The 14,018-nt window shown below is 36.0% G+C and overlaps 1 protein-coding gene across 7 annotated transcripts in view; it reads left to right on the top strand.

The window, feature by feature from the left end:
• Positions 1–14,018, top strand: part of L3MBTL3 (L3MBTL histone methyl-lysine binding protein 3) — an 89,445-nt gene that overhangs the window by 62,808 nt on the left and 12,619 nt on the right. For all 7 annotated transcript variants that reach the window (XM_074819136.1, XM_074819141.1, XM_074819135.1 and 4 more), the window contains 3 exons: positions 2,096–2,198; positions 10,110–10,256; positions 11,658–11,822. In XM_074819136.1, coding sequence (XP_074675237.1) covers positions 2,096–2,198; positions 10,110–10,256; positions 11,658–11,822 — 415 coding nt within the window. The remainder of the gene's footprint in view (positions 1–2,095; positions 2,199–10,109; positions 10,257–11,657; positions 11,823–14,018) is intronic.

Genomic DNA, 14,018 nt, shown 5'->3' with positions numbered 1-14,018 from the left:
CGCATATCTGCTTCTTAATCTGAGATGTGCATCCTGTGTACTGAATGAAGGAACAGTCCAGTGGGAAAAAGTAGTCTGTGGCCACATAAATAAAAATTGTATGATATGGCAAAAGAGCTGAATAATGTTGCAACATTTCTATTACCCAAGATTGCAAAAAAACCCAATATCTTAGCCTAGGTGGGAGTTTAAAATATGTAAATTTTGTTGGAGACATTAAAAGAAACAAAATAGATGCCCATCACATGCAACACATCATGTCCTCTAGGTGGTGGCACAGGAGGCACTGTTCATGTCTTTTAGGATATGACCGATGGAAGTGACTTTTTGATACTAGTTAACCTACAGAAACGAAGATAGATGATGTGACAGGAGGGAAAATGACCATCCATTAATTAACTGCACAAATACTATTAAAATAGGATGATAACTGAATAATATATTCTTCCAACAATATGATTTTGTATTATTACTGTAGAATATTGTATAGAATATAGAATATTATAAAAATATTAATATGGTTTCCAAGTACGTTAAAGTGCCTTTCAAGTTTTGTGAAAGGGGTTTCAGGAAGGAAGAAAATATTTTACAAGACACAATATTTTTTCCTCAGTCAGTAAGATAGTCCTTTTAATGATGCAGTCCAGATCCCTGTCTTAAACACTACAATCTTTGTGTGAATGCTGCATGATGTTAGCAATACTAGTCTAGAGCAGTCATCATAATGGTCTTATGCTCCCAGTATTTATGTATTCATAGTGTTTTCTCTTAAGATGTAGCGAAGTCATCATGATGGCTTATGACCTTTTTGATAGCAGTTCGGGAATTAAGAGCCATGTGTTAGTGTTGATTTTAAAATTGTTTCACAGTGATGCAAGCAGCAGCTTCTTGCATAAATATGGACAGCCAGTTGCAGCTCTTTTAAATTACATTTTTAGGGAGTTTGAATTTAAGTGAAGAGAGAACATTTGTAGGGAGCTACTTTTTGCAAAACTAGAGCATCAGTGAGGCAGGACTTCCCTTTACAAAAGCGTCCCTATTAAGTTAACTCTTCCTCTGAGTCCAGTAATTTCTTATGTTACAGGCATCAATTTTGCGTAAAGGTAGGAAAGATAAAATTCTCTGTTCTCTATCCATTACGCCATTTTAAAGCCTTATAGAAGTCTTTGGACTTCAGTGTAGTCATTATGTTGTAACATTAGCATAGGTAGAACATTTGTTAAAAAATGCTTTTGGGCTGTCCTAATGACACATAATCATTCTCCATCTTTCATTATCCGTCTGCGAGCAAGAATTTGGAAAATAGGAAAATTTAAGTAGACCTTTTTATGTCACTGTTGTTATCTGTAGGGGGAGATACAAGTTCATGTACTTTTCAAGTAAAACCAGTAGTAGAGAGACAGTACATACTGCAGATGTGCAGGAGGTGTTCTCAGTTTCATATACTGGAGTAGGTCTGTCTCTCACTTGCTATGAAACTAAGGGTTATATACTATGTTTATTTGAGTGTCAAAGCTAGTTTTGACAGCTACATGCTTTAATGTCTCTGCAGCATCATTCTCACAGGTTGATGAAAATCAGACAGAAACATAAATTCAGATAAGTAAAAATGTCAAAATCTTCTCATGGCTTGTTCTTTTTAGTAGCATTTTCAGCCTTTGTTCTCATGGCTTGTTCATTGGAAAACTTGAGCTAAAAATGGAGGTCAGTACCCATTATGAACAGATCTTCAGGAACAGCAGGGTAACTTACTTTGTCTGTGTTCTTGCAAAACAACCAGGTTGGAACTACGGGTAGTTAATAGAGAAATTTTAAGTCATACAATTCCTCCAAGATTTGCATTCTTTATATAGGTGTAGCTCTCCTGTAGAGATTTACTCACACAGAATAAAATTATTTCTCCAGAGGATTAGGTTGTTTGAATCTCCATCATGCTTTTACAGATTGCATTTTTAAAGTACTTTAAAATTAGGTTTTGTTTACTTATTTCTTCTTTACGTTTACTATGATATTCTGGTATTCCTGCATATTTATATAACTTTTAAAAATTAGATACTTTTTTTTAATCTCATATGTAATTTCCCCTGACATGCAGGTCCCTTAGAATTGGTGGAAGCTTTAGAGCATGGAGGCTGTCCCACAGCAGGATGTAAAGGAGTTGGGCACATTAAAAGAGCAAGACATATCGGCCATCATAGGTATGTGCTATGGAACTGTAATTTTATTCTTTTGATTGAGTGATATGTGCACGGTTTTTTTTAATTGTTGTTCACAAGAAAACAGATCCAAGCTGGAAAAAAATATGAAATCTTGTAAACCTAAATATGCAATGATTTCAGTTGCCATGGTGAGCATGCTGAAATAAACATTAGCAGTCTGTAAGTTCATTTCACTAGGGTGTGCTGCGATAAGATTTGTTGAACATCATTTTTTGTCACAACTGATAGATTCAGCTACTCTATTTTATTCCTATGAGGATTCCTCAGCTTGCTGATTGGATTGCAGAATGTTACAGACAGATATGTATAAGGCAATAACTTGTGAACCTTTTGAAATATGAGGCCACTAATTTTATTATGGCTTGAATGTTTTTGTCCTGCTTGGTTGGTGGGGGTGAGGATTTGCTTGTTGGCTAGGACAAATGTGAAAAAAGAAATTCCAATTGATGTATTCCTGAATGACAGCCTGAACAATTTGCTGTTTGTACCTAGTGTTTCTAAAGATGCTTGTGTTGAACAGCTTCTGAAATATAATACAGAAATGTGGATGTCCCAAGCTGTCTTAGAGGACAGTTGACATAGGGAGAGCAGTAGCATGGGAGAATGGAATGGAGGACGGAGAGACAATGACAGTAAATGGAAAATATTTACTAAGTCAAAATTTTATTATCTTTAAAATATTTACAGTATGAGGTGAATCCTGACTATTTCAGTAAGGGATATACAGTTAATGTAACATGTTAAGTTGAAAATTAAGTATCATAAATACCCTATTACTTTTTTTTCAAATCAGAGCTTCCAGAAGTTTTCTTGGAATTTTTCCATTACACAGACGTATGATCCTTGAATGTCATATCACTTTGTGCTTTCTGCTCTCATTGTTCTTTGGTTTGGATTGTTCTTTGATTATTTGTCTATTCATGTTTTTCAAGTATATTATTAAACTACTGTGATCCAAGAGTTAGCTCTGCAGTCTTTTCATGTTTTTGGTAGGATAATTATGTCCTGTTAGCTAGAATTATGCTACAAGGTTTTGATGGTGTATCAGCACTGGTTGAAGTCCTGACTCACCCCTAACAAAGATACCTGCCAGCAAAACTCACTGTGTTGTTACATGTTTAGTGTGCAAAAGGCATCTTTTGCCGCAAGAAGTTCTTTCCTATCTACCACACAGGCATTGCATTTGTGTTATTAGGAGGCAGAAGAACTCCTGATGCTAGCACAACCTTTATCTCCAGGAAGGGACTGGAGCTAGAGTTAGAGCTAGGTTAGCTCCAGTGACAAAACCTGTTCCAGTAGAAACTGTGGTGGTGGTGTCATGACACAGTGTGCTGCGCTGCTGTCTTTCAGATTATTCTCACCCTTTTTTTCTACCTTTCCTTTTGAGAAGCTTTGTTGCACTCAGTCAGCAGGATACCTCCTTAAACAGTTGCGTTAGTACTTAAGAAGTTATCATCCTTATCATATGATAACCTACTGCATTCATGTTCTTAGTCCACTACAAATGTGAAACTAGACTTGCCTAAAAAACTCCCTGGCTGCTTAGCTGAAACCCATTTTATTTCATATTCCAGTAGACTGAGTCTTGTATGATTTATTAATGCACCTGATCGGTAAGGCAATAGCTTCCAATTCAGAGTATTATCTTCCTTACCATGTGCTGTCTCAGTTACTTAGAATCAGATTAATATACCCATTCTTAGCTCAAGGCTGAAACTTTAAAAAGCCCACAAAAACAATACCCAAAAAAACCCTGCCGTAAGTGAATGTGACAGAAAAGTTTTTAATTTATGATCTCTCTAAATAAGCGTTGGCACTAAAACTTTTAATGTTTCACAGGGAAGGGATGAGTAAAGCTGTATGTCTGTTAGTTCATGTGGCCTTTGCTTTTATAACTAGATTTTCCATGGTATTTAAAGTTGTTATACTTACTCATCCCAAATATTAAAAAAAGAAATAAACTCATGGCATCTATTGTGTTTATTTTTACTATGATCTTAGCTCATTAACTGATAGTTCTAGGGGATAAACATATAACAAAAGAGATTTTGTTGATCATAAGACAGGTATTTGCTGTTTCATAGCAAGTAAATTAATGCTGTTAAGTATCTTACTCACTAACTATATTGGTTTGCCCTCTGTGCTGATATTGTTGGTTTTTTCTTGAGCATTTCTGAGGAAAATAATGAGATTTGTTATTTATCTGCAGCTACAGGCTTGAGGGTCCAGGTCACCCCAAAAATTCTAACATTGTACCATCACTGTTTTCCTGAATTAACATAGACATTTTGAAATTGGTATAATTATCCACGTCAAAAAGCAGTCCCTTGGCTCTTTTATCTTGGCAACCTTGAAATGTATTTAACCATGCTTATCTTTTTTTTCATGATGAGGTACAATGTCTATCTACAGCATAAATGCCTGTGTGCAGAAAAGATGATAATTTAAAATGCTAAGTAGTTCTGAAATAATTTTGAGAGCTTGTTCCTTAGGAACTAGATGAAAGCCTTGGTGATTAATTATGTAGTGAGGTTAAAGCATTTACTTTTTGGAAAAGTTGATGTTAATAAGGACTGGGTAACTATCACCAGTTGATCTAGGGTTTTCTGCTGCACAGTTGAAACTGAGACTGATGTGCAGGTTGGTAGCATTATGCAGATCACCTGCATATTTATGATTGTGAATGGTATGCTCTCTGAAGTTTAATGCATGCAATCATTTTCAAGTTCAAGCAGTAATGCAAAGCGGTCAGTTGTAAACAGGTCATTAGTGTTTTGTGTCAACTCTCCATGAATAAAGATATTTACCAGAAACTTTACATGCATTATGTGTAAGTTGAAGTGAACTGAATGTGCCATGGTGGAGGCTGTGTTGTAAGAGAACTACAGCACAGAAAGGCAGGAAACCTCAGCTCAGCAGGATGTCGCATCTATTTGTTCAGTGTCTGCTGAAGTGTTTCTCATCTGATTTTGATGCTGGTCTCAAGTTTCATTTTATCTTTTATGTAAGGTCATTGGCCCCAGCAAAATCTGTTAGAAGCTACTCTTGAGTCAGGTTTAGACTGTTGAAGCAGCTTTCTCCTAAAAAAGAATGCTTTGATGATAAATGTGCATTGTAAATTGTGAAAGAGAACATTTTTATCACTTCTTTCCAGAATAGTTAAAAATGTTTTAATGAAGTCAACTGAAGTAAAGCCATCACTTAACAAAAATCCAGCAGAAAAAACCAATACATCCTCCAGATGTTGTCAGGACCTTTTTGCTGGAGGTTTCTTACTAATCACTTATCACTACTAGCAGATGCGGTTATCTGGACGTAGGCTGCTCTAGATAAAGTCTCATCCATGAGGTAGTCCAATCTATTTGTTTAACCTGTCAAGGAAGACATTCTGAGCAAATCCAGGTGAATTTTCCTGGAGCTGCCATACAACCTCATCTACTGGCAGTGCTTGGCAGTAACTTGCACCTGAAAGGCAATGAGTAACTGGGGCTGGTAACATTTCTCCAGCTAAAACAGGAGACTTGTCTGTGGCTTCACACACATTTTGTGAAGTATTCCAAGCAGTCATAAAGACTAATAATCTGTATTTTAAAGTACTTTAGTATTAACTTCCTTTTACCAAACAGTACCACCTTAGTCTTCTTCAGGTTAAGAGAGTATCCTGGCTATGTTCCCTTCTGATATTAGGTGTAGCTGAGGCTGAGTAATCCAGCTGGACTCTGTGCTTCAGAAATTTTGCATACTACTAGAAGATAGGAGCATCTCCGGATGCCTGGAGAAGACTAAGGTCCATGCCCACACAACAGTAGCCCAGTTTATCCTACTACCCTTGAACTTTAGAGAAAAAAGATATGTGTGTAACCCTACCTAGAGATACATCATGAGAGAGATAGAAGAGCAGCTGCAAAATAACCACAAATGGAATATGCTACCTTGATACTTTTGTTCCATCAGACAGTTCTGGAAAGAGCTGATAATGTAAAACCTCTGCTGACTTGAAAATCCCAGGCCTGTGATCCTGGGAATTCTTCAGAATGGTATACAAGAAGTAGTAATCAGTGCATTGGGTTTTTCCTTTGTTGATCTTTCCCAATTCCATAAAAACAGAAGCTTCTTTTCATGCTCAGTTTTTACTCAACCTGTGCAGGACTCTGTAAACAGTGGCTCCATTTCCTCAGAAAACTGTATTATGGACATGTGTATTGCCAGCCACTCTGCTGCCATTTCAGTAGAATGCAAAGTGTACAGCAGCTAGCTAATTGCTGTTCTATGTTGATCTTTCAACATTTAGAGATGGCTGATTAACTCTCCTGTGTGGGTAGGTCGGGTGTGTTAATGTGAATATTTGTTTACTGAAATATGGGTTGAGCCTACTGAAGCAGCTCAGATGATAATTGAGTATCTTCATGTTGGACTGGTTTCAAAGCTGTGAAGCAGTGCTGGAGAGTGTACAGCTCTGTCAGATGTGTAGTAGAGGTTTCAAATTGGGTACCTGCTGCTGCTTCCACTTCTTGCTATGCTCCCTGTGCCTCTGGCAGACCTTGGTACCCCCAAGTCAAGGACATCCGATCATTTTGGAAACTGGCTTCTGAACTTCTGCTGTTTTCAAAATAGTGTGTTAAGACAAACTGCAAGCTGGAGCAAAAATCCAGATTTAAGTTGACAGAAGAGTTAAAAAATCCTAATTTACTATTAAATAGCCTAAACACCAAGACTTCTGAGCCTTTGAGATGAGTTATCTCTAAAACTTACAGTCCTGTATAAATCAATTACTTCTATTATGTAGGAATAACAAGATTAATTTTTTATTCTTTGTAGTAGACAAGTTAGACTGAACTGAAGGCTGGAGGCATTGAGATTCAGGAGGATTTACAGATTGATTTGAAGCCATGTAACTGATACACAGGTTCATTCATGCCGTGTTTTGGTGAAACAAAGCTACCAGTGGAAACCTTTAGGGTTCTTTTTGTTGCCCCGAGTAATAGTAACATCAAAGGACTATCAAAGAGTTTTTAAAAAATAATACAGCAACTCAAATTAATTACAAAGGAAAATTCATCTGAATCTAGTGTTCTAAAGCATCGTTAATATTATAGCTATCATTGACTGAAATTGTCATTCAACTTCTGTTTTTCCAGAAAATGCTAAAGGAAAAGGCAGTATGTAAACAGGCAGTATGTAAACAGGCATAGGGCTTTTTCTTGTTTTTTAATTTAAAACATCTTAATGGTGTTGGTAAGCAGAAGACCTGCTGGAGATGAAATTGTATTGTCAGATTTCATTGTGGTGTAAGGCTTGTTTAACTGAAGTTAGATACCACCTTGGTAGTGTTCAGTGTTTCCTTGAGACAACCCTCTGACTGCTTAAAAACACTAAGCCTCAAAACACCCCTACGAGCATAGGAAACCTAAAGAAGATTACGTGCTTTGCCTTATAGCAGTGACAGAACTGAGATTAACCAATATATTCCTGAGTTTCTGATAATTGTATTTCATTCATCACAGTGGTATGAGTTTGTCAGAGCAAGAACTTAAATCGCACTAGCACTGGCTCCTTAGAACCTTTTTCTGAATAGAAGCCTGTATCTTTTATCTTGTAGATCATTTGAAAGGGAAAAAAAAAATCGTTGTGATAGATGCCGCAATGTAAAGAATATAAAAAAAGTTCCCCTCTTTCCTAGTGTTCCTCTTTTCTTCCCCATCTTTCAGTTCATGTTTTTTGTTCTTTGAAGATGTCTGACAGAGGCTATTCCTAAGACAGACAAAACCAGTGGGTTGAAAAATAAATGTAAGTAGAGGTATATAAATAAATCCAAAGTAAAATGCCAAATTCTGCTTAAGAGAAATTAGAAATAAAAATTAAATGCTCCAAGTTAAATTTTTCTTTGTATATTCTATTCGACATCTTTAAAATATTTTCATTAACAAAAAACCTACCCTGTTTCAAGTGTAGTGCTTTAGAGTCCAGCTATCCATTTGGCTATATCTTACTCTGCTATGTAGACTTCTGGTATGAAGGTACTCATGGCAAAAAACTTCAGTGCGTGTATCTCAGAGGAGGCACTGGGACTACCACCTAGTTCCTGAGAAGGCAGCAAAGATAACTGACCTGTATAGATCCTCTGGGGACGGATGGCTGTATGTCCCTTGGAAACACTGTACAGGCTGTTGTGGAACACCATCTGCTTGGAATGGCCTTAAATGGGGATCTCATCTTGATGAGAAAAGCAGAAATCATATTCTGCTGGCATGCTTTTCCTCCATAATTCCAGTTCAACACAGCTATACAAGGATTTTAAAAAAAAAAAAACAAAAAAAACCCAACAAACTTGATAGTCTTGTTTTCAAATGAACCAGTTGACAAAATCAGACATGCTGTTGGACTCCTGAGTCAATAACCCCAGCAAGGACTGACTGACCTGGCCTGTGTAACCTTACGGAACTTTCTCCTTTTATGCTAATGCTGACAGAAATGTAAATTTCCACCAACTTTTTGTTTATGTTGGTAAGACCAAAATTACATCACTAATATTGGTCCAATCTCATGATAGGAGTTGATCATACACACCATGAATCCAAAACTTCATTGGTAAAAGAAAAGGCAACTGTATGGCGTATTGTGAATAAAAGGCCTTTTTTTATTCTGTGCTTGGTAAAACAAGCATGATAATGGAATGTGTTGGTTTTCTATTTAGTGTTTGTAATTTGGAGGTGGTAGGGCATATGGCTGGCAAGGTTGACTTTTTTATATTAGACAGTTCTATTTGGAAGTCATGCATGTAACAATCAGTGAAAAAATACAACTTTGCAATAGTTTATGGAAAGCGAGATAGTTATATTCTTGAAAAGAAAATAAACAAAATCCCAGGACATGGGATTTTTACATTTTATCATTGTAGAGGTCCTTGTAATAATACAGGTGAGTAGAAAAGCATAATTTTAGATTATAGTTAGTGTCATGGCTCATGAACCACAAATAGAGCATTATGTTTAGTACAGCCTCTCCTATATCTTAGAGATTTGAAAACTGAGCATGCTGTTATTCATTGTTGTGGCATATATATGCCTTACAGAATTTGGGATATTATCTTTGAAGGGTGAGTATGTAGTCTGACTAATCAATTGAGCATTGCGTTGCATTCTTCTAAAGACAAAATCCTAGTTCAGCCCAGTGTGATTTGTGTTGCTGTTCTTCCCCTTCCTACCCCTTGTGGGAGATACGACTTTCGCATTTGTTAGAGTAACGTTTGCAAGTCATTGTCAAAGTATAGTGCCAAATTCTCTCTTTATCTAGTTGGAGTGTAGCAACATAGGGATTGTTGAATGACAGGAAAGACTGTGAAAATATCACAGTCTTTTAACGGAATATTACAAAATGGCATTTGCAAAGATGGGGCGTTCATGGCCATAAGAGAATGTGCGGCATTCCTCATACTGTGCCCTTGCAATGCAGCTTCTGTATGGACATTACATGATAGAAATACCCTCCTTTGTGGGAAAAATAACCATGGGAGTATGATTTTATTTGGAGAGAGTTGGGTATAGTCAAAGGCACCCTGTGTATTTTGTATAAAATGCCATTAAAGGTATGAGAGAGGAGGCTAAACATTCATCAAGCAATTTTCAAGAATGTATGCTGTAATATAAATTAATACAATTTTGTATGTAAGTTGCTGTCAAAAGGAAATTGAGAAACATTTAGGTTGAGGTTTTTAATCAGTGGATTTATTAACATTTTAAAGTATGACTACTATTACTTTTTTTCTAATCTTTATATTAATTGATTACATCTACTTCTAGAAAACTGATCTCTGATGTCATTTCATTTGAACTGAGTGAAGTCGGTAAAGTGTCTGAGAATAAGGAGGCATTTCTCTTCTTCAACTTCTAGTGCAGTCAGCTGCCCGTATTCAGAGATGAACTTGAACAAAGAAAGCCTCTTACCTGACCGGTTGAGCGGGGAGATGCCTGCAGCCAGTCCTGTCCCCAGAAACAGAAAAGTGGAAGCAAGTGAAAGATCCACCTCTCCTGTAATCAAGTAATTACGATCAAAGTGATGTCCGTGCCTAACAGCAGTACTTTATTTCAGTGTTCTGCAACGTAATTTGTAGTTGTGTAATGGCTGAATGGTTTCAGAAAGGCCTGCCTATTTATCTACATTTTCATTTACAGGAAAGAAATGGTTTCATCAGTGCTTATTGAAAAGGTCACTGAGCTGTCAAAGACTGATACTGATTTTACTATGTATGATTTAACAAGAGTTTGGTTTCATCTTCAGCATAACTCTCTAGACTACTAAGCCGTTAATTGGAATTTAAAATGGATCATTTGTCAGTTGATTTCACTTAAGAAAATGATTTATTTGTGTTTCTTCTGTTTGCTGGGGTGGCCTTATTGACGTGACTGTAAATTAATGTTGCTCTTTGAAGAATAGCCACTATAAATTCTGTCGTTATTGTGGGAGTGGGGAATCAAATTACTGGGAGTGAGTTTTGCAAGAACAATGCAAAAGTCTGTAGCTGAAGCTTCTAGCAGGAGCACTGGGAAAGAATAGAGGGATGTGATACCAAGATGAGGATTTTCAGAGGATGGTTTTCTATCAGAAATTGTAGATACCAACTGCTTATTTTGGGCTGTGGCGATACACAGAGAGCTTAAGAAGGAAAGGAAAAGAAGAGAGGCTTTCCATTACTTTCAAGGGCTACATTAATGTAAATGTAAAAATGTGAATGTTCTAGTGAAGACTTCCAGTTCCCGCTGTAATGACCATGTATTTTCAGTAGACAGTATTTTAAATTACATTCTCAGAGACAGTTTGAGCTTCATGCTTTAAAAACCAAAATATTCAGCTGTCAGAGAATGCTTCCTGGTTCAGTTGTTCCTATAAATATAGGGTTGTTGAAATCTGAAGTGACTTAATTACCCTCTGACAGTTAGCCTGGGTACTGTCCCAGTGAAGCCAGTAACAGTTTGAGCAGCATTCACTGTGGCAGGAACTGTGTCAGGTGTTGCTTTTTTCATTGTCTCAGTTAAGAGACTGCATAACATTTTTAAAGGGTCCTGGCTGCACAATGATATATCATATAAGATAGAGAAGAGATAGCAGAAAAATGGTACTTCAAAGTTTTATTGTGTTACAAATATTTGAAGTGGATAGCTTATTATCAAAAATAACATTAGACAAATTATGTTACTGTTGAATTGCCTAAACATTCAACCTTTGATTTCATGGGGAAGAGAGTTCTGTATTGTGATTTCTGAAATCCCAGGTATACAGTTTTATTGGTGGCAAGTAAAAAACTGCTGTGTATTTCAGAAACAAACAAAAACCTTGTATATCTCCTATTACACTAATGACTCTTTACCCATAGAGAAAACAAGTTGAACATCAACTCAGCTGCATTTCATTTTAAACATTTTGTTAATTTGTTTTAAACAGTGATAGAAAATGCCCCAGCCCTGGTCACATAAGTACGAAATCTTCAGCTCACAATCGATCATCTGGGAAAACTGTGCTAGAAACAACTAAGCAGGAAGATGCAGAAAGTAAATCTCCTTGCAAGAAGCCCCTGTTATGTGATGTGAAAGAAAAGAAGGCACCTGGGTAACTATGACTTCTTTTCAAAGTATGGGTTGTTTGAAGTTGATCAGTTTAAAATGCAGCTTACCAGGTAATGCAGTGCAGTGATTTGTCTGTGGAACTCTTGGAACAGCAGTGGGGAAGGAGATGGAAGTTCTTCAGCTGTCTTTGTATTAGAAATAGGGGGGAAAGGGAGTGTCACAATGTATTCAAGAAATAAGAAATGCATATCAGAGAGGAGAGGAAAAATACTACAAAACTACTGGAAACTGAGATCCTTCTTCCCTTACCTCTGTGTACAAATATGTTATTGTACATGTTCAAATATGTACGTGCATTTAAAAATTAAAAGTAATTCCTTAACTCTCAGGATTTAAAGTATCTTTTTGACAAAAAATAACATGAGAGAGTTTCCAAGCTTGCACTGGAAGTATGGTATAAAAAGGCTGTCTTTGAAACTAAAAAGATACAGTGTTTTCATAGGGATATGTGAGGCAGTAGAGTTCCCCACATTTTTAACTAGTTACACTATCAGTGCATTATTGTATTGACTATTTTCCTACAGAAATAGAAGACACCCTGAAACAAGAAGTGTCATTTGTTATATGTCAGCTACGTTATCATGTGTGCATAATATATGAACTGTATGATTGTTAGCAATAATAGTGTCTTGAGAGACTTTGGAGAGTTAGTATTATATGGTAAATACCTCACAGTAAAGCTGATGATTGAAACTTAACTGTTTTCTTAAGAATCAATAAATCCTCTGAAACTCCTCTCTAAGATTTTTTTAAAACTTTTTTTTTTTTTTTTTCCAAATTTGATTAACCAGTTTTGGCAGTGTTTTACAATTTCCCTTCCTTTTTCCACTAGATTTTTTTTTTTCTTTTCTGAACTATTATTGTTTCTTTTATTCCAAAAACCTATGCTAAATAAAAAATAACATTTAATGTGTGGCTTTTTGCATTTTTTAAAATTGGTCAGCTTTCTTTAGAACATTCTTTCACATTATTTCAATCAGGTGGTATTGTTCAAGTTATATTGAAAAAGATGTAGTAGGAGCATCAAGCAGTGTTGGTATCAGTTCCATACCATAAATAAACAGCATTTACTAGTCATACACAAGTGAATTTAAACAGCAAAAAAAGACAGAAAAGTTCCATGTGTAGTTTTGAAATAACCTGTGCTAATTAATAGTTGTCTATCCACTCTAACCATATTTGTAGTAAAATCATCTTTTTTTAGAAATAAACTTTGTGTTAATTGAAGAACAATTTTTTTTGGTCTTTCATTTTTTAAGAGGGTGTTATCTTTATGAAGACTTAAATTAACCAATAGGTGTGATATCTGTTCAGTGTATTGAGTCATTTTCGTTAAGAGAATTAACAGCCTTGTGCCAGCTTTGAACTACCCAGAGGCTTTGCAGTTTGTATTTGAATTGTTTGAATACACTGATGACTATCTGCATTTTATCATCTAGCTTCCCACATTCTTTATGTATCCAGCATAGTCAGAGAAGTCTTTTAGTTGAATAAATTTCCTTTGAAAAAGGCATGAAAAACAGTATTCACAACATTAAGTATATGTGAACTGCTGAAGTTATAAAATATTGAGCATCTGGTTATTGCAATGCCCAATGGATCTTTTTAGATGTGTGTTTAAAGTACACATGCATAATTGAAGACATAGATCTATATATACTTGTGTGCTCTTTAGCTGCTGAGCTCATAGTGTGGATTTAATTACTTTTGACTTCAGTACAGCTGTGTATACCTTCGTATTCCAGGTAATCTCTTGTTTCATAGAAGTCCTTAATTGAAGAACCAACCACATATGAAGCCAGCCATGAGATTTATTTTGTTGTGCTAAATCTAAGTGGTACTCAGCTAATGTCCAGTTCCACTTACTCCTTTTCTTTCTTTTTTTTCTTTCTTTTAAAACTAGTAAAGAGGTATCTGTGCATGCAAACAATTATACTAGAAAATTTTGGTTTGCAAAAATATGTGTGTAAAAACTGCAGTCTGTCCCTCTGGAATGTTCCCGAGATTAAAATTCAAAATAAAAATTACATGCCTACAGCATATTCAATTTTAGTTTGAAAGTACCTTTATACTATCTTCAGAGTAGCAAAAGAATTTCACTGTAATAGGAATTCCACTCTGGAGATATCTACAGTGAAGGAAGGTGTACTCAGGCTTGAGAGTCAAATGGTACTACCTC

The sequence above is a fragment of the Strix aluco genome, chromosome 3, assembly GCF_031877795.1.
Source record: "Strix aluco isolate bStrAlu1 chromosome 3, bStrAlu1.hap1, whole genome shotgun sequence".
NCBI lineage: Eukaryota > Metazoa > Chordata > Aves > Strigiformes > Strigidae > Strix > Strix aluco.
The sequence above is the reverse complement of the archived record's forward strand: the minus strand, read 5'-3'. Positions and strand labels throughout refer to the sequence as shown.